Below are 21,727 nucleotides of genomic sequence, written 5' to 3'. Positions count from 1 at the left end.
TTTACTAAATTCGTGAGTATATATTTATTTTACAAGTAATCGATCAACATTATTTCTCTAAAGCGTCGTTTATATTTATCATATATCAACTTAAGTTGGTATATAATGTCTTGTTCAGATAAAAGCACAGCACTAGGTGGATAGGAAATCAAGGCGAATTAACGAGCGTCCGCTCTGACATGTAATAATATAGTGGCTCTACAGTGAAAAATCTTAAGCTAAAATCAAGGGTATTTAATTCGACATGCAATTGCTCCATAAATGATCTGTGACGTCAAAGGATGGAGTGAGAACTCAAACATCCTCGGGTGCTGTCAATAATGTTAAATTTATTATTGAAGCCTACATCCACCACGCGCTGTAAAAATTCTGTGACAATTCCTTTTGATATTGCTATCCACCTAGTTGGATGAAGTTTACTTTATACTATAGAATTTAAAGTAGGTATACTAATGAATAGTGTAATATTATTCATTATTGCCTATCCAATTATACAAAAACGTACGTTTTAAATGGGTAGTAATAAACAAACTAGTCATGTATACCTACATATCTTCGTTCAAAGTATTGATGTAAACATGAAACTAAAAATATGAGTAAACACGATATACTTAAACAAAAAACAAAAATACAGTGGGTATATAGAAACCAGTAACACCACATAAATTAGCACATACAGTACTTGTCCGAATTAAAAATTATTTTAAATTAATTCAAATTTATGTAATATAACAAGTTTACACACTACTCTCACTAACGTTGCTACGTAATGATCTTCTGCCAAAACGGAAACCATCCGGTTGAGGCTCAGGGCGAACAATAGGCCCACGTGGACGAGTAGAACGTCTATCAGGGCGAGCAATAGCCCCAACCTCATGAAGGAGGGGAATAGTTACATCCCGGCGACTACTAAGTTCATCAGGGCGACTACTAGACCCATCGAGACGACCACTAGGCCCTTCACGATGACTACTAGGATCACCAGGGCGACTACTAGGCCTATCGCGACGACTTTTAGGCCCATCAGGGCGTCTACTAGGCCCATCAGGGCGACTACTAAGCCTATCAGGGCGACTACTAAGCCCATCAAGGCGACTACTAGGCCTATCAGGGCGACTACTAGGACCATCAGGGCGACTACTAGGCCCAGCAATGCAAACACTAAGCTCATCAGGGTCACTAACAGAGTCATCAAAGCTAGCACGACGCTCATCAGGGATAACAATAGGCTCCTCAGGTGGAGGATTAGGCCTATGAGGGAACATAACAATCCCATCGTAGCCACGAAAAGGTCGCATTCTAATATGGACTCTCTCTCGACGTGGTTGAGGTGCTATGAGCATACGTTCTATTAAATAACTTCTCACAACGCAAATGATTGATACAAATAGTATGAAAAAAAATGTGAACACTACCCCGTAAAGGAAAAACATTGCTTCTTCATAAAATTTTAACATCCACAAAATAGATAAAGCAATAAGACAGAGGTTAACTGCGGTAAAGTATAGTATACAACTATTATATCCCCGTATCTCAACACATATTGGTATGGATAGTATAGCTAGACAAGCTAGGCCAGTAACTATTAAACTTGTAGCGACTACAAAATTAGGCCGTTTGTGCCATACCGGCAGAGTCGATATTTTCACTACGTGGTCTTCAGTATGTTCTGAAACAATTACGGGAACGAAAATTTAGATATTAGGTTAATTCAGGTACGTATTACCTAAAAAATTTGATTCGAGCATAAAATTGGGGATAAGACGAGAGCGAGATTACTTAGTATGGGTATACAGGGTGCCCCATATAAAAATAAACATAATCGAATCTTGAAAATGTTAAGAGATACAAAGTTGGTTAAACGAAAAAAAATGCGCATTTTAGAGCCTAACAAAATGCTCTTTGAAAATTTGTAAAATCTCAACTACTTTTGGAAATATTCTTTACACTACTCCAAAAGATATTGAAAAATTATTGCCACTTTAGCCACTTTTTACCTTTTACACAGTGGTATCCATATTTAAAATCCGACATTTTTTATTTCCTGCAACTATCATCAACCTCATTTTATAAGTATGGTTCTAGATGTTCTGAATTAGAGACTGAACCTCTTTTTTATTATGAATTCAGAGATATGTGACATTTAATGAGTTTTAAAATAAAAATTCTTAAAATGTTTATTTGTGTTTATAAAAGATCCTATAAGAAGTACCATTTGTATATTAGCGAAGTATTTCGCTATTTTAATAAATACTTCGGATTTTCGATAATACCGAAAATACATTTATTAATGGTACCTCATACCGGTTATAATCTTACTGGATATTGCCTTATTTGTCGATATTTACATTCAATCAGTCATTAAAAAGCGAATCCGTACATTTTTGTCCTGTTTCGCTCTCTGATAATGTATTCTTGATACAAACATAAAAGCTACTCCTAATTTAATTCAAATTATCCATTCTTTGTAAATCTAATTCTTGTTAAAAAAATATTCCGTTATTCAATGGAATGAACAATAGAAACCAAATTTCTTGAGAATTTCGATCAGGCACAGTGCCAAATAGTGAAAATGCTAAAAATATTATTATAAACAGGTCCGTAACAGAGCAAATCAATAGACGCATCAAAATCTAACTTAAATAGCAATAAAATCGTTAAAGCTCATATGTCACTGAATTTAGAATACAAATGAGGTCCAAAATTCAATTTAAAAATTGTAAGACAGTATCAGAAAAAATGTGAATGATTATAAATGTAACGTCTGGTATTAAATTTGATAGCGTGCAAAGAGCAGCGATGATAAAGTGACAGTTATTTTGAAATATCTCTAAATACTAATATAAGGAAGTTCTTTTTTATGACATATGTATGTGTCCCGAATTGGAAGTGGCTAATAAATGTAATTCAATAGAACTTGTCAAAATTCAAATAAAAAGTTGATGACAATATGCCAGTATAAAAAATAAAATCAAGCTAAAAATGTCTTTTCATTTCTTTCTTTATAGTGCCCATAGTGTCTATACTATTTTAGTTTACATTTTGAAAATTGATCGACTTCCTTTCATGATGTGAACGAGGAGCGAATCTATACAATTGAGGTAATAAATGTTTTTCTGAGACTAAGTCCAATTTTAACACATCATACTTTTTGTTTCAAGAATTTAATTGTTTGTTCAATGCTCATGAAAGAAAAGAGTTTAAACATTTTTCTTTTATGGGTTTTACTCCTATTTCTTGCTGTTTTTGAATTGTTTAAAGCCTTATATTTCAAATTTCGAGGCATTAAACCTTTTCTCCCTATATCCCGGGCACAAAACGTTTGCCTACCGATATTAAGATCACCTTTTTGTTTTACTTTGACAAGTTCTGTCAAACGTCAATGTTGGCCAATGCAAATTGGGATGCCCTGTATGCAGTTCCTGATTATTTTTATCTTCAAGGTTATATCTACGCATGGCAAATATTATATATAATTTTAGCATTTGTTGTCAACTTACTCGTATCCTTCTTATCGCGACTCGTATCCTCCTTAACGGTACTTGTATGCTTCTTAACGGGACTCGTAGCTTTCTTAATAGGACGCTTATTTTTTGCCTTTATTGGGGCAAAGTACTTTTTGAGAGGATTTTCCCCAATTCGCACCGCTTCTGCCATCGCGCTATTTACGCAAAACTGGCGCTCCTCTGGACACTCACATCTGCCTGTATTACACGTCCTAGATTCGACGTTTGCACTGGATCCATTACATGAAGGTTCAAGGCATGGTCCAGTTCCTGGACGATCTAGAAATTTGAATTTTGTTGTGATTTTAAACTAATAAAAATATTTGAGGATTATCTTGTAATATGTCTCAGAGGAATAATACATTATGGCAGCTAAATCATAAGACTTGTTAAACATAGATTCTTTTATTATTCCAGGCAATCCATACCTTATTGTATTGTTACGAGTAATTTATAACAAAAATATAGGTAATTTAAAATTGGCAGAAGAGTAAAAAAAGATAACTTAAACTGCAAACCATAACAAAGACACTAAAACTAACAGCAGTGTCCCCACCAGGGAGGATATGGTACCACTGCCTGGAATAAAGAAAGAAAACTCATTTGCACCATTGAACATTTCCTAGTTTTTTACTATACGCTTACTTTTACACAGTTCTGCATCTTCGAAACAAGATTTACACACGCCCATAACGCAACTGAATAAGTTTGAGTCTTCCTCTCGTTCATTGTCCAAACAGTCTCTATCTTCTCGACAATTAATTTCCAAATCTAAGATAGAATGGTAATGTACTTTAGATAAATAAATAAAAATAAGATTATATACTTACTGGTACATTTTCCAGAAATATCATCATATTGGTAAGATGGTTGGCATTGACAAGTAGTTGCATTAATGCAAACAGCATTACCAAATTGTTCGGAGCATTGCGCGTCTTCTTGACAAACACTTTGAAGGATTTGAGGAACTTCCTGGCATTTTGTAGATTCAGAATTCCAAATAAAGCCTTTAAGACAATTGATGACAATTGGTTGAGAACAATTTCCGAATTTTGTACAGTTGCCCGAAGATTCTAAATATGAATACAATGAATTTTTATGTGTGAAATTAATTCTCCATTATATGTACCTTCTAAGCATTCTTTCTGATTTAAACTGGGTACCATTCCAGTAAGACATTGACAAATTTCTTTTAGACATATAGAATGTTCGATGTGGCAATTAGAAGATTGCTGACATTGCTCTCCTAATTTAGTGACCTTTAATTCCAACATATTGGCACAAAATTGAGTGCCGTTGCAGTCGCAGTACTCATTTACGCAAACGGCGTCTTTCAGGCCTTGGCAATCAGAGTCATTTTTGCAAGGATTCATTGCTGAAACTAAGAAATTATTTCAAATTATATCTCTGCTATTCATCTGAGCACCATTTTATTTAATTCCATTTTAAAGAAATACATATGTGTTATACTTACTGCCTTCCATTTGACTTTTTTGTAATGATACGATCAATTGTGTTGCATTTAGTCTTACAAAATTAAAATATAAAATTATGGAGCAAATTAAAATCTTTAATGAAGTCTGCATTTTAGCGAAGTTTTTAAATTTATTGCTAAATGCTCCTTATAGAGAGAAAGTCTCGAACAAACAAGTTTTTAAATTTGCAGTACTTATCTTAAGAATTTCGTTGTCGGCCGTTTTTGCTATTTTTTTTTAGATGGGTTCCCAGCTCACAACCCAAAATTGGCTTTCAAATAGGATATTATTTATTGTTCCGTTTTTGGAGTTTTAAACTATTTCTAGTAACAGGAAAATAATTTTAACGTTTTGAAGAATTGTGGTGCTTTCATTACTATATCGATGTAATTTTTATGAGTTATGAAGGTTTTATTTAAAAATAATATTGGCTTATGCTATAGATAATAGTTTTAAACTTTTTATTCTCTGTGATTTTATCATATTATTTGACGTCAACTTTAAATAATAGCGAATCCGTTTCTGTCTACCTGACTCCGGACCTGCCTTTAAATTTCTCATAGTTCTAGAATTGAAAACTAGTTCGAAGTGTGCCGAAGGAGTAAAGCTTTTGTTTGTACATTGTCTGTCATCTGTCAATTGTCTAACGTTGTCAGTTGCCAAAGGGGCACGGGGCATCATTCACCATTATTTATAAAAAAAATGTCAGACCGGACGAAAATCTCATACAAAATGTAATATAAATTAAAAATTAAACTATAAAATGGCAATGCAAAAGCCGAGCTTATGGGCTGATCACTTAATCAACAGATTCGGAGATCAGGCAAGTGTCGTCACATTCATTTAATATCGAATAGATTCATAAGGGTGATACTGCCCACCAACTAATCAATATTTACATCTACTACTGATAATCCAATTCCAGGAGTCCATTTAAATTGAATTTTCTTGTTTCTATTGTTCATTTCAGCTTCCTTGCCGAATTGGACCTCAAACTACCCATACTACTGTTAATCAGGAACAAAATAAACTATGTATTATTCAAATCTCTAAGTACAAGTTCTCCCTAGTTCTGGATGGCTTTGTTAAAGTTCTGAAGAAAGTCAATGAAACCGTAAGTGTTTCCTCATATTCCTGGTTAAAAAAACATTTTTGTATTGCTAGTTTTTTCAAATATTTCATATTGTAATGTTAAACTCATATATTTAATAATCAATATATATCACAAGGAGAGAAACTAGCCAAATCTCAAAAACTTTAATTGAGACTTTGGCAATAGAATACATATTTTCCTTCAAACTTGTAATCAATAGAGAAAGCTGTAATAAGACATAGTTTTCATTTGTCTTAGAAATTGTGTTGATACCACTCATCAAAAGCAATCCAATTTTCAATCAAATTAAAAGGCACATTGAAGATCTAAAGTTTTATTTATGCAGCTGAGTTCTCTGGCATTCACTTCTTCCAAAAGACTTATTAGTACTTTTTTCATTAAAGAGTCAACAATTACCACATGTTGATTTACTTAGTTAATCTGAATTGAAGTGCTTCATGTTAAAGCAATTATAAAGTATAGGAAGATTGACCAGTATTATGCACCTTTACCAAATAAAAAAGAAACTCTCTGGTCATTTTTATGTGCAGCCCAATTAAAAATAAACAAATTGTACATATGCAACATTACTGTTTTTTAGCTGTTGAATATAGTGATGTAAAATTTTGGAAACATCTAAATATTGCGAATATTTTTAAAATGCAGGAATTTTTGTAAATATTTAGAAACTTTAATAAAATCAATAAAATTTATATGATACCAATTATAAAGTTTTAAATAGCTATCTCAACATTAAATACATTCATATTCTTTTATAGAATTTGTTATTTTAATATGAAATATTTCCAATCAGATTTCTTGTTTTTTAACATTTTGTTATATCTATTGAGTATCCACTATGTACTCTTAGTAACCACAGGAAACTTACAAAATTACTAGCATTTTCCAATAAAATAACTAAATCTTGAGCGCTCCTATTTTCTCAAGTACTTTGGTACCTAATCAATCAATTCATCAGCATAAAATTGGTGCTCTCAAGATTTATATATTTTTTCAATCCAATAAGTGAATTACTACATGGTTTACGCCAAAAAATGAAAAAAATAATAAAATAAGTAGTGTACAAACCCACTAGTATTACTGCTTACTAAAATCAACTTAAAGGATTTGGTCTTAAAAATAAATATTTAAGAAAAAATAAAAGAAACTAATAACTCTACAGCGTGATGTACTAGAATCCCTGCAAAAAAAATTAATATTGTAGTTAAATTCATATTAAATTAATTCTAATTAAAATTTAAAATATTTGCTCTATAATTACGACATCTTGTCCAAAGTATGATTCTTTTAAAATATTCACATCTATTAGCTAATATTTCAAAAATATTGGTAATGATTGTCAATATTCAGTTCCTGTTGAATGTGCATTTCTTGCAGAACACATTAAATATATGTAGTAAATATTCTTTTCATATTGGTGCATGGGATTATAATAGATAATAATGCACATCTTACTCTTAATTTAGAGCACAATTAATTATATGCAATATTGTGATTTTTTTATAGTATGACAAGAATCAAAAACATGGATCTGAACAAGAAAAAAATTATTTTGACAGTTTATTTATAGTCCTTGAAACATTGGAAAAATGTTTCAACATTCAACCCAGAGACTCAATCTCATTAACTATGGAGGAAAGCCAAAATTTAAAGATACTGCTCAAAGAAATTTGCAGTTATCTTCTGATAAAAGGTTACAATATTAATTTAAAAAAAACGAAATAATCAAATGACTATTTTACAGATGTGTTTCCTGAAAACAACCCCAACACTCATGCCCTGAGATTATTAGCTAGTAAAGTACTTTTCGCACTCTCTGTAAATTTTTTTAACATTGTTTTTACAAGAATTACCTCGAAATTGCAAGAGTTTGCTTCTTCACCAGAAGAAATAGTTGAATTGAGTGAAATTGAGCTTATCCAACACATAAATGTGGATGTTAAGAGGTTGTCAAAATTGTTCCTAGAAGGGGTGACAAAATTTAAACAACTTCGAAAAAATGCTCAGCAGTTATTTGTAACATCCCTTGAAAAAGCTATTTGGAACTGGATTGAAACTTATCCTTTTGAATTTGCTGATTATCAAAGAAATCCAGATGAAGATTTATATAGAAATGCAGATCAACTCTTTGATATCATAGAATCGTTCAGCGATAATAAAAAGATTAAACCCAATATGTGGTCCTTACAGATGATGCTGCTAATATTAATTCCTGTAGGTTTTGTGTATATTTAAAATTAATTTTACAATGATTAACATAATATTTGACAATTTTAGAAAGTTCTTGAAGAAATAGTTGTTACTGAAGGTAGTGGGGGGACCTCAAGGTATACCAAAAAGAAAAATTACGTGGATAATATAAAAAAGTCTCTCGCGTTACATTCAAACAATAAACAGTCAATAGAAGCTGCAGTAATAGCTGGCGTAAAGTTATGTAAAGCATCAACCTACATTAGTACGTTAGAATTTACCACAAAAATATTCAGTCTTGTGCAAACTGTTATGAATGATCTTAAGGTAAGTGTACTAACCATATTGCTTTGATTAGCTACAGGAATAAATGTTTTTAGAATCTTCTATTCAACCCTACACATCCATACTCTCGAAGGGTACCTACATGTATAGGTCAAGATATTGATATAATGATAGATTGTTTTGTTTCGGCGTTCAGGGTAAACCCGCATTGCAACGACTGTCTTAACGTCTGCCTAAACCTGAATTCGCCACCAACTTATCATTTTGTTCTGGTTAGATCACTATATAAAATAGTAACTCAACCCAGATTGCCTTGGTGGCCGATGATTGACATAGTTTACACTAAGTCAGCCGAACTAAAAGACATTTTTGCCGACATTTTAACTAAAGTAGGCACTCCTGGGTATAATCAACATGTACCCCTAAGAATGATGATTACCTTGAAAGGTAGCAAAGATTCGCAGCCAAAGTACCGCTCAGGGGCGGAAGAAACCCCTGGTTATAGAAATTTGTTATTGTATATGGTAAGACTTATTCATGCCGATCCAGTATTGTTTTTGAATCACCTCGGAAAACCGGGCCATGAAGTTCAAAGTTGCACTCTAGATCTGATCAACGGGCTCGTATCTTTAGTCCATTTGCAAGCCATGCCAGAGGTGGCACAAGAAGCAATGGACGCCCTTTTGGTGCTTCATCATCCCGATAAAATTGAAATGTGGAACCCCGAAGCGCCTATTAATACTTTTTGGGATGTGGGCTCCCAGGTTTTGAGCCAAATTTCTGGGAAACTTATACAACATCAATATGTAAATTATACTGATATTCTAAAATGGCTTAGGGAAATTTTAGTATATAGAAATGCATTTTTAACTAAACATAAGGAATATGCTACCTTAGGTAGTACTATTAGTCATTCTTTGCAAGCACACGTCAAATTAGAGGTGAGAGACAAAGATAATATTACAAATTTTGAGATAACCGAATCTTTATTAACGTTTTAGCATTTGCTATATTGTCAGTCTCTGGAAGCTCATGTAAAACTGGAGGTATAAATGCCGTTAGTATTAAATACGTTTTGTTAATTTAATACATGTTTTAGGTTGTCTATTATATGTATTTGTGGAGCATTGACATAGACGCCGTTTTAGTTGCAATGAGCTGTTTTTCATTGTTATGCCAAGAGGCTGAGATAATTTGTTCATCAGAGGAAATCAGCGTCACTACATTAGTTCCTAATTATCATGTTTATTTGGAATTGGCTCAAGCCTCAACAGTTCTCACTACGGGTAATATCCACTTAAAGCTTATAAGCTGACGTTAGAAACTATCTATAAATCAGGTCGGCTAGCGTTGCAAAAACGCATTATGGCCCTGCTTAGAAAAATAGAACATTGTGTAAATGGGGTTTATCCAGCGTGGGAAGAAACATTTAGAAATTGGACCGTTTCCTATAAGAGTATAACTGCTTCATCAAAAATAAAATCTGATGATGGTCAATTGGAACCATTTCATCGATCAGTCGGGAAAAGACGGGCATCACATCAGAACTCGGAGCATGAACTTGAGGTACTAATGCTTTTATATTTATGTGATAAACTTGTCTACCATTATTGATTTTTTTTCAAGTAAATGTATTTGTTTTGGACATTCATAATTTACCTTATACCTGTCTTAAAGCAGAATCCTTCATTATCGTGTCTTCATTTTGTGTTCTCACTAGTCTTCAAACCACATTTGCATTACTCTGTTTTCTGAAAGACTACAACTCGTGCCTACAAGCACACTTATATTATATTTAGATCAAATCATACATGGATATTTTTTTATTTTACATTATATTATGGAATGAGGCATTTTCGTCATTTACCAACAAATTATGAAAATTGATTTTTCTATTGTTTTTCATCTAAATTTACGTCTTGTTCTATTTTGTATTTCAACATGCCACATTACAATTATAGAAAGAGCAAATCTTAGAATGGGCCAATATGACGGGGTTCTTGTGTGCATTGGGGGGAGTTTGTTTGCAAGCCCGAACCAGGGGTCAAGGGGTGGGAGCAACTCAGCAACAGCCCGGTCAGCAATCGGGTTCTCACAGCAGCCATAGCAGCAACGTCAGTAGTAGCATTTCTGGCTATTCCAGTATGTCATCTTTAAATACGGCTACCTCCAGTATTCAAAGCGATTCTAATTGCTCTACAAGGCGTGGTATGGGACCTTCGAGGGGGCACCATTCTGATTTTGAAGGCAGCAACGTCATACAGTATGTTTCGAAAAAAAAACTAGATTGCTTACAATATTCCTCATTTTCCTTTAGGTTTGTGGAATTGTTATTGCGGCTTTTGGTATGCAATAATGAGAAATTTGGTACTCAAATACAGAAACACGTCAAAGAACTTATCGGTCATGAAATGGCTCCTGCTCTATACCCTATACTTTTTGAGCAAATTAAAGTGATTATAGACAAGTTCTTTGATCAAAGTGGGCAAGTCACCGTAACAGACCTAAATACCCAATTTATTGAGCACATAATCGTTATTCTAAAAAACATCCTGGATTATTCGAAAAATGACCAACCTTCAGAGCATCTAGGAGTAACTAGCATTGAAGGCATGATGCTGCAAATTGTAAGATACTCTAGACATCTTGATATGTCTGTACATGGATTGCACATCAAAACCAAACTTTGCCAGCTAGTGGAAGTAATGATGCGTCGGAGGGATGATTTGTCCTTCCGTCAGGAGATGAAATTTAGAAATAAACTAGTAGAATACCTTACTGACTGGGTTATGGGATCTAGCCATCAAATTTCTCCTCCCAGTGGAAGTGACATTACAGACATGACAAGAGAATTAGACCAATCAGCGATGCAAGCTGTGACCTCGTTATTGAGAGGGCTTCCTCTGCAACCTGAAGAATCAGATAGGGGAGATCTTATGGAGGCCAAAAGCCAGTTGTTTCTGAAGTATTTTACATTGTTCATGAACTTACTGAACGATTGCGCCGATCCGATGAGCGGATCTGAAATTTTGGATTTATCAGACAGTGAAGAATGCAGGCACAGATTAAATTCTGAGAACTTAAGCAATTTGAGAAGTGCCACAATTCAGGCAATGTCTAACTTGCTTTCGGCCAATATTGACAGCGGGCTAATGCACTCAATTGGTAAGTTCATAAATCTAAAATTTATCTGGTAAATCATTAGTTTATCTGCCCTTTAGACTTGGGTTATAACAAGGATCTGCAAACTAGGGCCGCGTTCATCGAAGTTTTAACAAAAATCCTGCAACAAGGCACCGAATTTGATACCCTCGCTGAAACAGTTTTGGCAGATAGATTTGAACAACTGGTACAGTTAGTAACAATGATAAGTGACAAAGGAGAATTGCCAATAGCAGTAGCTTTAGCCAACGTAGTCACTACGTCTCAAATGGATGAATTGGCTAGAGTATTTGTAACGTTATTTGACGCAAAGCATTTGCTTTCCCCTTTGCTGTGGAATATGTTCTATCGAGAAGTTGAGATTTCTGACTGCATGCAGACTCTTTTTAGAGGCAATTCGCTGGGCAGCAAAATCATGGCATTTTGCTTTAAGATTTACGGCGCTAGCTATTTGCAGACGCTCCTGGAACCTTTGATTCGGCCTTTATTAGACGAACCTTTCCAGAGCTTCGAAGTAGATCCAGCTCGATTAGACGCTACGGAAGATATTGAGGAAAACAGACAAAATTTGATCGCTCTTACTCAAAAGGTTTTTGACGCCATAGTTTGTTCTGCTGACAGGTTTCCTCCTCAATTACGCTCGATGTGTCATTGCCTGTATCAGGTATTGAGCAAGAGGTTTCCGCAGTTCCCCCAAAATAATATCGGAGCAGTGGGAACGGTGATATTCCTAAGGTTTATCAATCCGGCGATCGTATCTCCCCACGAAATGGGCATTGTAAGCGACCAAGTGCCCACCAACATACGGAGAGGACTGATGCTAATGTCGAAAATATTACAAAATATAGCTAACCATGTAGAGTTTAGTAAGGAACAACATATGTTGCCTTTTAACGACTTTTTGCGAAGCCATTTTGAGACTGGAAGGAGATTCTTCATTACCATAGCGTCAGATTGTGAAACTGCTGATCAGGCTTCTCATTCCATGTCCTTTATTTCTGACGCCAACGTTTTAGCTTTGCACAGGCTTCTGTGGAACCATCAAGAAAAAATCGGAGATTATTTGTCGAGCAGCCGGGATCATAGATCTGTGGGAAGGCGGCCTTTTGATAAAATGGCCACCCTTCTGGCCTATTTAGGACCCCCCGAACATAAAGCGTTTGACTCTCAGTAAGCCAATACTCATTTATTGTGCTTATTTTGTAAAACTTTAATTAAATTCCAGCCTTCTGTTTGCTGCCAATCCTAGGTGGAGGTCTCTAGATATGTCGTCTACCAACTTCGAAGACTTGATGACCAGGCACAATATCGACGAAAAGGAGGAATTTAAATCTATAAAGTCGCTTAACATATTTTATCAAGCCGGCACTAGCAAAGCTGGCTACCCGGTGTTTTACTATATAGCCAGGAGATTCAAGTAATGGTATTTTTAAAGGTTTTCCGTGATTTTCACAGCGCGCCTTTCAGAGTGGGCGAAACTAACGGCGACTTGTTAATATACCACGCAATTTTAACCTTGAAACCATTTTGTCATTCCTCATTTGAGCTGGTGGTTGATTTTACTCGAACCGGTTCTGAGAATAGTTTTAGGATTGAGTGCTTACAGGGGTGGTTTTGCCTCTTACCAGAAGTAGCTATCGAAAATATTCACGCCGCTTACGTTTATAATTGCAACAGTTGGGTACGGGAATACACCAAATATCATGATAGAGTCCTGTATCCGCTGAAGGTAACGTTGATGATTCCCGTTGTTTTGAAAAAAATTCCGGTATACTTATTCTCAATATTCAAACGATCCTTTCGCAATTTTTCAGGGAAACCGTAAAATCGTGTTTCTTGACCATCCTTCGAAACTAAATGACTTCATCGATCCTGAGCAACAAAAACTTCCCGGCGCCACCTTAAGTTTAGACGAAGACTTAAAAGTTTTCCACAACGCCTTAAAACTATCGCACAAAGACACCAAGGTGTCGATTAAAGTAGGACCTACAGCTATACAAATAACTTCGGCGGAGAGAACCAAAGTTCTTGCTCATTCTATTTACTTGAATGACGTTTATTATGCTTCCGAAATTGAGGAAGTATGTCTAGTGGACGATAATCAGTTCACTTTAACTATTACTAACGAGAGTGGCCCTTTGAGTTTTATCCACAACGACTGTGATGCTATCGTACAAGCTATTATTCATATAAGGAATAGATGGGAGCTTAGCCAGCCTGTAAGTATTTTTTCAAAACATATTATTTATGCAAATCAATGCTACTTCTGGTAAGTCGCGAGGCTATCAATGCAAGCATATCAGGCCCAAACTTATTTTCTTTTCAGGATCGTGGAAATGTATCAATCAAAGCTTTCCTACACTGTATATTGTGTATTTTCCCATATCACGCATTTTTAAATAATACGCATTTACACTACTGAACTTGACAAGAATTTAATTTCAAATTCAATTTATTGATCAGATTTATCTCCTATTTTTTCACAGTAAATCGAGTTGAGGTAAACTCAAGATGGGTGTTTCTGATGAAACTCCTATTGTAAATAAATATACATATACATATATAATTTCTTATAAACATTTGAGCTTCTTGCTCCCCAATCGGACAGCGGTTATATTGGATGCAAATTTGTAGGAAAAATTGATTGTGCGATTTTGCAAAGATCCTTGTTTTGCGATTAATTATATGACTGTATTATTTTCATACGAATTCATATGGAATGGTACGAATTGGACAAACCATTCTGAAGCGATCAGAACATTTAAAATTTCATCATAAATTGTGCGTAGTTTACCATTTTACCTCTAAAAAAGGGTTTTACCGTACTATAGAGTGTTTCTTTAAATATTGTTGTGTTGTGGGACTACTTTTAAATCGCCAGAAAATGTTATTGCGTGAAACAAAAAACATGGCGAAATTAGGAAAAAACACAAAATTCATAAAAATCTAGGGATTGATTCTTGGGCAGTAGTCCTTTATTTAAGGAGAACCAAAAATCTTTAAAATTTTGTAATCATGCTGAGTGGCGCAATATATACCAAATTTTCTCATAAACTAGAGTGGAGAAAAAACTTTTTTTTCGACTTTTTTTAATGCGTTCCTATTTGTTTTCTTGTTTTTTTTTTCTACAGGCATTTGACCAAATGGAAACCACAAGACTGTATGCTACTCAACTATATGTAATTGTTGGGTGATGCTTTTAAATGAAACTAGTATAGACTTTGTGAAGTGGAAAACATGCTTAGCCTACCACTACAATAATCTGCAAAAACCACCAGCAAGTTGTGATGCCCCGCAAAAATGCACTTTGTGGGATTGGTTAAGAAAGGATTCTTTATCAATTAATCTATTTTCTAATATTAATCCCAATTAATTGAAAAATCCTTTCTGAATTAAGCTAGATTCCAACAAGTAGTCCTTCGTATTTACAGTTTTAATATTTAAAGTTTTCACAAAAAGCAGTTTAAATATAGGAAACACTATGCATCTTTGTAAAAATATTAATAATTGTGTAACTTTTGATCATCCTTTTATTTTTTAAATGATCTGTTGAATTCTCTGTTTCGGTTTTTGATGTAAAATATCTGTCAATCAAAAATGCGATTTTTGTTTTTAAAAAAAAAGCGAACTTTATAGAAAGACTATCTAATAAATAACATTTTATTACTGAATAAATGACGGCCATACATATTTGTAATAAAAATAAAATAAAACCTGTTACCAACAAGCATCACAAGTCGTATTAGAAATACTAAACTAATGTACTATGTAACTACTTTTTCTTTACGTATTCGTACAATCAAATTTATTACGATCTCGTACAACCAATTTTTTATATGAACTCGCATCCAGTGTAACCGTCACCTTAGTCGGTTATCCGAGTCCTCGTTTTTCAACAGTGTGACGGAAATGTCTCGTTGAACAAGCCCGGAAATCTTCAAAGGCTAGATTTTATTTTGTGTCTGCTTTCATTTTTGCAGGCCTTAATCCTCATATGAGAATTCGTAGTCTCTATTAAGACAGATTGGAACCTCCAGCAACCTGAATAAAATATTGAAGGCCGCTCTCAACATAGTATGCCCAACTTTAGTCAATAGCAAGTCTTTTCCTGTCCGTAGGACATCTTCAATCTGTTCACAGTAGTGAAAAGTCAGTGTAGAAATGGGGTTTTACGTTCCATCTTTTTCCCACCACAATGCGCAGTTGATGTGTTAACGCTATTGTTTTATTGCACGTTTTTTCCACGTTGCTTTTGTAGATTAGCTTGTTTTCGATGTTACTCTAAGTACTTAACTTCCGGCTTCAAAACCCCTGGTCTGAAACCTCTTGAAAAGACTTTGAAAATGACTTTGCTATCCCGAAGTATCAATTTTACCCATTTTATCAGCTGGAGTCGGATGCCTTGGGCTATAATAAGGGCATTGCAAGTACTGCCAGACCTTGCTTTATCAAATACTTCTTTTATGTCAAAGAAAAGCACCACTTCCCAGTCTTAATACGTCTCTATTTTGTACACGATTAAATGGAAAGCGATTTCTATCAACGTTCCCTCACCTAACGAACATAGTTAACTTAAAAAGTTTTCTACTTTAACTACGAAAATTCGTGTTCTACTTTAATGGTCTTCTCCAACAAATTTATCCCATAATTTAACTGCTCACTGTTGGCGTTATATTACTATAAAATTACAATAATTTTCACTCCCAACGCATAATACCCAATATACTTTGTAGGCAAGTTTCCCGCTTTACACCCACTACTTCACAATAGCTATAACCCCATTTACAAAATCCTGACCGTTTTCAGGATACTGTTACGGTCCATCAGAAAATCCGACCAAAAGACGTGCCGGGAACATTGCTGAACATGGCCCTGCTAAATTTAGGAGTGCATGATCCTATGTTGCGCACTGCAGCATATAACCTGCTTTGCGCCTTAACTGCAACTTTCGACCTAAAAATAGAAGGTCAGCTCCTAGAAACCCAAGGGCTATGCATTCCATCAAACAACACCCTTTTCATAAAGTCGATCTCCGAAAAACTGGCAACGAACGAGCCTCATTTGACTTTAGAGTTTCTGGAAGAATGCATTCAGGGCTTCAGAGTATCCAGTATAGAATTAAAGCATTTGTGTTTGGAATATATGACTCCATGGCTTCCTAATTTGGTCAAGTTTTGTAAACCTACGGACGATTTCAAGAGATACAAAAAAGTGGGGGAGATTTTAGAGAAACTCATTGTATTGACCATTAAGGAAACTGAAATGTATCCTTCGGTTCAAGCAAAAATTTGGGGGACTTTGGGGAAAGTCTCGGATCTTATTGATATCATTTTGGATACGTTTCTGAGCTGCTCAGTGAGTGATGGTCATAGCCCTTTGATGGTGGAAGTTTTAGCTGACACCACTGTAGCTTTAGCTTCAGCCAATATACAGCTCGTTGCCAAGAAAACGATCGCGAGATTCTTTAAAGTTATACGTAATTTAACTACCTTACAAATAGAGGTAAGGTTTTCAAAAATTTGGTTCGCACGCAATTTTAAAGTGATTTTTGCAGGTTCAAGACGCAGTTCCTCCAATCACCGCCCTGGAAAACAACTCAATGTGGGACGATTTAACGGTACTGGCCCGCTATCTTTTGATGCTCTCCTTTAACAATTGCCTGGACGTAGTCCGGCACTTACCATATCTCTTCCACACTGCGACTTTTCTGGTGTGTGCCGGTTCTATTAACATGAGAGCGGCTACTCACGGTCTTATTATGAACATTATTCATTCCCTGTGCACTTGCACTGAGCCTCGCTTCTCTGAAGATGTCCAGAAATTCTTGAGGCTCTCGCTGGACGAATTTGCCTTGCCCAAATATTACGTTTTATTTGGCGTGAGCAAGGTAAAGAATCCTTCAGTTGCGGCATTCCGATTAGGCATAAATCATCCTCTTGAATCTCGGATGTTTGTCTCCTGCGAAAAGGGTCCTGGATTACAGTGTCATCATCAAGCATGCGGGCATAGTTGCCAAGCTGCACAGACCGTGAATACTAGTACTACAACACCTACGGCTCCAATACCTCATGGAGAAAAGGAAAAAATGACTAGTTCCGCGGCTATTCAAGAAAGAGAACGTGTTTCTTTAAGCTCTCTTGAAGTTATTACTGATGCTCTGTTGGAGATACTGGAAGCCTGCATGAATGAAGTGGAAGAGTGCGATTGGTTGAACCAGTGGATTGCGTTAGCCAAAAGCTTAGCCTACTGTTACAACCCAGCTCTGCAACCTAGAGCCTTAATAGTTTTCGGTTGTATAGCAAAGACCGTTACGGATTCGGAGATGGTCCAAATAATGCGCACCATGATCAAATCTCTGGAGTCATGGAACGATGTTATATTGCTAGAAGCCTCAATAATGTGTTTGACAAGACTACAGCCAGTACTCTCTTCCGAATCTCCTTTCCATAAATCCATATTTTGGGTAGCCGTGTCAGTATTACAGTTAAACGAGTCGAATCTCTACGCCGTAGGTTTGTCGCTTTTGGAGCAAAATCTTCATACTCTAGACTCTCAAGGCACGTTTGACGAAAGTGTAAGTAGTAACTAGTATACACAGAGTATAGAAGTGACGAGTTGGTTTTAGTCCTTGGAAGAAGTGATGATGTCAACCAGAGATCCGTTGGAATCCTATTTTAAACAGATGGATCATAATGTGGGCTTAAGTTTTAGAACAAACTTCCATTTTGCACTCGTGGGCCACTTGCTCAAAGGCTACAGACATACCACTGCAACCACGGTATCTAGAACCATTAGAGTTCTTACTATGTTGTTGTCGATAGTTGCCAAGCCTACTAAAAAGGATAAATTTGAAGTGACCCCTGAAAGTGTGGCCTATTTGACAGGTAATATAGGCAATTTTTCATACTTTATATTGGTTGTAAAGAGAAGTTTCAATTAGGAAAATTGTTTTAACTCTCTGAATACCTCGTGCAAATGCCCTGAAAATCCATAGTGGTGGAAAATTAAACAATTGTCTTAATATGTTCTCCTTATTTCCCTATTACTTCACCCAAATTTAATAAAACTCTTCCTATCCAAAATATCTTTTAAAGGCCAAATGATTAATGTTCTATCAACTTTAATTACAAATTAATTTTCCCAAAAACTTTATAATAGAGACGGGTATTAGTCAGATTATTGGTTTCTATTAAAACTAGTTTAGTGTGAAGAGCACATTAATAATTTCGCACTAAATGGGAAAAGAATGGAAAAAAACATATGTAGTAACCCTGTTGCAATAACGCAAAGCTGTTTTTATTTCACAAACTGTGAAGTAAGTGTCAGACAATAATGCAGGTTTGGCCTATCTATCCACATAAAGGAAAGAACCACGTCGTGGGGAAATTAAGACAGAATTTATTAAATCATATTTGAGTGAAATTGTTATACGATTGGTATTTAACCAGTTGCACTCAAATATTGGTTTAATAAGTTCTGGTTTAACTTCCCCTCAATGCGATCAAACCCTTTATATTACGTTATGTTAATTTTCACACTACTGTAAATTTAAAAATTTTATGAGGATTGATAACTTAAAAAATTCAACATTCTTGTGAGGGTCATTTTGTTATTATTCTTTATTAATATTTCAGTGCCTTAATCTCTGTAGAAATGATTCACATCGCTCCGATAGTAAAATCCTCGATTTCTTATATTGTTAGCGTATTTTTTCTGTTGTGAATTTTTTTACAGATATTGATAAACCTTAAGCAAAATGTCGTTACGCGATTAAATGTCGTTAGCGATGAAACATGTTTTAATATATATAATATAAAAATAAATATATATATATATAATATTTTAATATCATGTTTCTGCACTGTTCTTTCTGAAATTGTCCGAGTGAATGAATACTGGTTGTCCTGAAGCTACCTCAGACTATGACACCAAAACAAGAATTCTCGAAATTTTGTAGGTTCAGTTCCTCTGGAAATTATATGTGCCGCATTTTTTTCAAATTTTATATGATTTCAATACTCAGCTGATGTCAAGTTTTGAATTTAAGATATTCAGTTTACTATAGATGTGTTCCAATCTTTTGCTGCTTCTTTGATCCAGGCAAAGGAATTCATGAAATCGACCCAAATTTGCCATGACTAAAGTATAGAATCCTTTTTGATCTAACAAGAAATACTGCACTTAATTCACTCTTGGATAGGTCAAAACATTATAAGGGTCATAAATAACAAATTTGTTAGAAGAAATTATTTCCAACCAGCTGTTTCGAAGGTTTTAGGGTCATAGTGAATCCTGGATACATCAAATTTCGTAGAGGGTTATTCTAGACATCAATTCTTTGATATTTTTAATCATTTTTTATGAGGTTTTGCCTGACTTTGAAATATTTCATTTGATTTTCGATAAATGTAATTTCGTGTGTTCACAACTAATAAAGAATATCCATGTGTTTTAGCTTTAATTGGTTATTCTGAAGAAGTCAGAAGTAGATGTCATGTAAAACATTCCATACCGAGATATATTTCGGATTCGATGTCACAGGAAAACTTTTTAATGGAGCCTAACGCGCAATTTACCGTGCCTCAGCAACCTGCCACTACCATGTCAAGCAGTGTATTTAGTAGTAATACCACGCGAAGGCAAAAGTCTTGCGATTTTGTAGATCATAGTACTGTAGGACAAAGCAAGACAGTTTCTACCAGTCAAGCACAAGTATGTATTGTAACATGACTTGTCTGAATTTGTTATAAATTTACTGTTTCAGGACCGTAGTGCCAGAGTGTCAGTAAGTAACGAAAACAACGTGTTGTTGGATCCAGAAGTGTTGACAGATTTTGGCACTCAAGCACTGGTTTTGACTACTCTCGCTACTTTAGCAAAACATAGCACCGGTGAAGTGGAGACGAGGACTCTTTATAAGTTTCTTGCGGAGGGAGCTACGGTATTTCCAAGGGTATTTCCAGTAATGTAAGCAGCTAAGTGGTTGATGAGACGAGAGAGAGTTTATTGTTGTTTTGCAGTTATAATTTATTGGACCAAAATTTAAAAACCATACTAACTGGAAACCACGATTTGGAAACACTAAGTGCCGTGCGCACTATAATACAGACAATGATTGCTTGCGAAAATACTAGTCAAGAGAACATACACTACTTACAAAATTGCGGCTTTGCCGGGTTATGGAGGTTTGCAGGTTCTTTTCTGAAAGTAAAACAGGTAAATAGAAATATACCCATTTTCATGAAATTCATTCAATTCAATGACTGTTTTAGGGTGACACTCACAATATGGACGGCCATAGTGAGTTGTTTAGAGATTGTTTAATGCAAATGGTACAGATTTATGCGCCAAGCGAAAATGGTACGTTGGAGTTGAATCAGCCAGGTGTCGCTTTTCCTTCTATTTTAAGTGTTAACGATTCAAGTACGAATCTTTCGAATTCATGTTTGATACTTTCGCCGACGGATAGGGATAGAAGCGGTCTCGAGAGAGACGCAGCCAGAGGGAGTCAGACTTCCCTGGATCGGATATTTTGCGGAAAGATGTGAAAAGTTACAAAGCGCTTTTAAATAAATTGTTAGAAGAACATTGCCATTTCGATGTATGTTTTTGTTCTTCTAAATTTAACGATTAAGACTGCTAATCGTTTCACTATTTTTTACGTTAAGTATAAGTTTGGTTCCTGGGAAAATGGCATCTTTTCCTAACAATTTACAAATATTTATATTCTAAACTAAAAGATATGTGAAACTGTAATGTACAAATATTGTTAATTTTTAATTTGTTCTCGTTATGCCTATATGTTTCTATATTTATTTATTTTTTATTAAGATAAAAGAAGCATTTTTATAGATAAGAAAATTCATAATATTAAACGTGCTCTCCAAATTGATCAAGTAAATGATGATTCATTCCTTGTCACGCCGTTATTTCCCTTAACCAAAGCTGAAGAGAGGTTCAAAAAATCGAAAAAAATTTGTCGTCCGGAAAAAGAC

General features: G+C 35.0%; 2 protein-coding genes across 2 annotated transcripts; one reads left to right on the top strand and one right to left on the bottom strand.

The window, feature by feature from the left end:
* LOC136409645 (uncharacterized) lies at positions 1-5,178 on the bottom strand. The gene is made up of 6 exons (XM_066391301.1): positions 4,981-5,178; positions 4,636-4,887; positions 4,337-4,579; positions 4,152-4,277; positions 3,501-3,785; positions 1-1,669 (listed from the first exon to the last, which is right to left on the bottom strand). Exons 1-6 carry the CDS (start codon positions 5,090-5,092, stop codon positions 738-740), a joined length of 1,950 nt encoding a protein of 649 aa, XP_066247398.1. The 5' UTR covers positions 5,093-5,178; the 3' UTR covers positions 1-737.
* A 459-nt stretch (positions 5,179-5,637) lies between these two features.
* Positions 5,638-21,624, top strand: Nf1 (neurofibromin 1). Its single transcript, XM_066391276.1, has 22 exons — positions 5,638-5,804; positions 5,952-6,095; positions 7,602-7,788; positions 7,840-8,309; positions 8,373-8,612; positions 8,666-9,511; positions 9,572-9,616; positions 9,670-9,856; positions 9,910-10,136; positions 10,532-10,833; positions 10,888-11,735; positions 11,792-12,902; positions 12,958-13,149; positions 13,200-13,461; positions 13,547-13,951; positions 16,539-17,234; positions 17,287-18,306; positions 18,358-18,616; positions 20,188-20,444; positions 20,497-20,699; positions 20,753-20,948; positions 21,005-21,624. Exons 1-22 carry the CDS (start codon positions 5,745-5,747, stop codon positions 21,278-21,280), a joined length of 8,433 nt encoding a protein of 2,810 aa, XP_066247373.1. The 5' UTR covers positions 5,638-5,744; the 3' UTR covers positions 21,281-21,624.
* Positions 21,625-21,727: the final 103 nt, after the last annotated feature.

The sequence above is a fragment of the Euwallacea similis genome, chromosome 6, assembly GCF_039881205.1.
Source record: "Euwallacea similis isolate ESF13 chromosome 6, ESF131.1, whole genome shotgun sequence".
Lineage (NCBI taxonomy): Eukaryota > Metazoa > Arthropoda > Insecta > Coleoptera > Curculionidae > Euwallacea > Euwallacea similis.
Note: the sequence above shows the minus strand (reverse complement) of the source record. Positions and strands in the feature narration are given on the sequence as shown.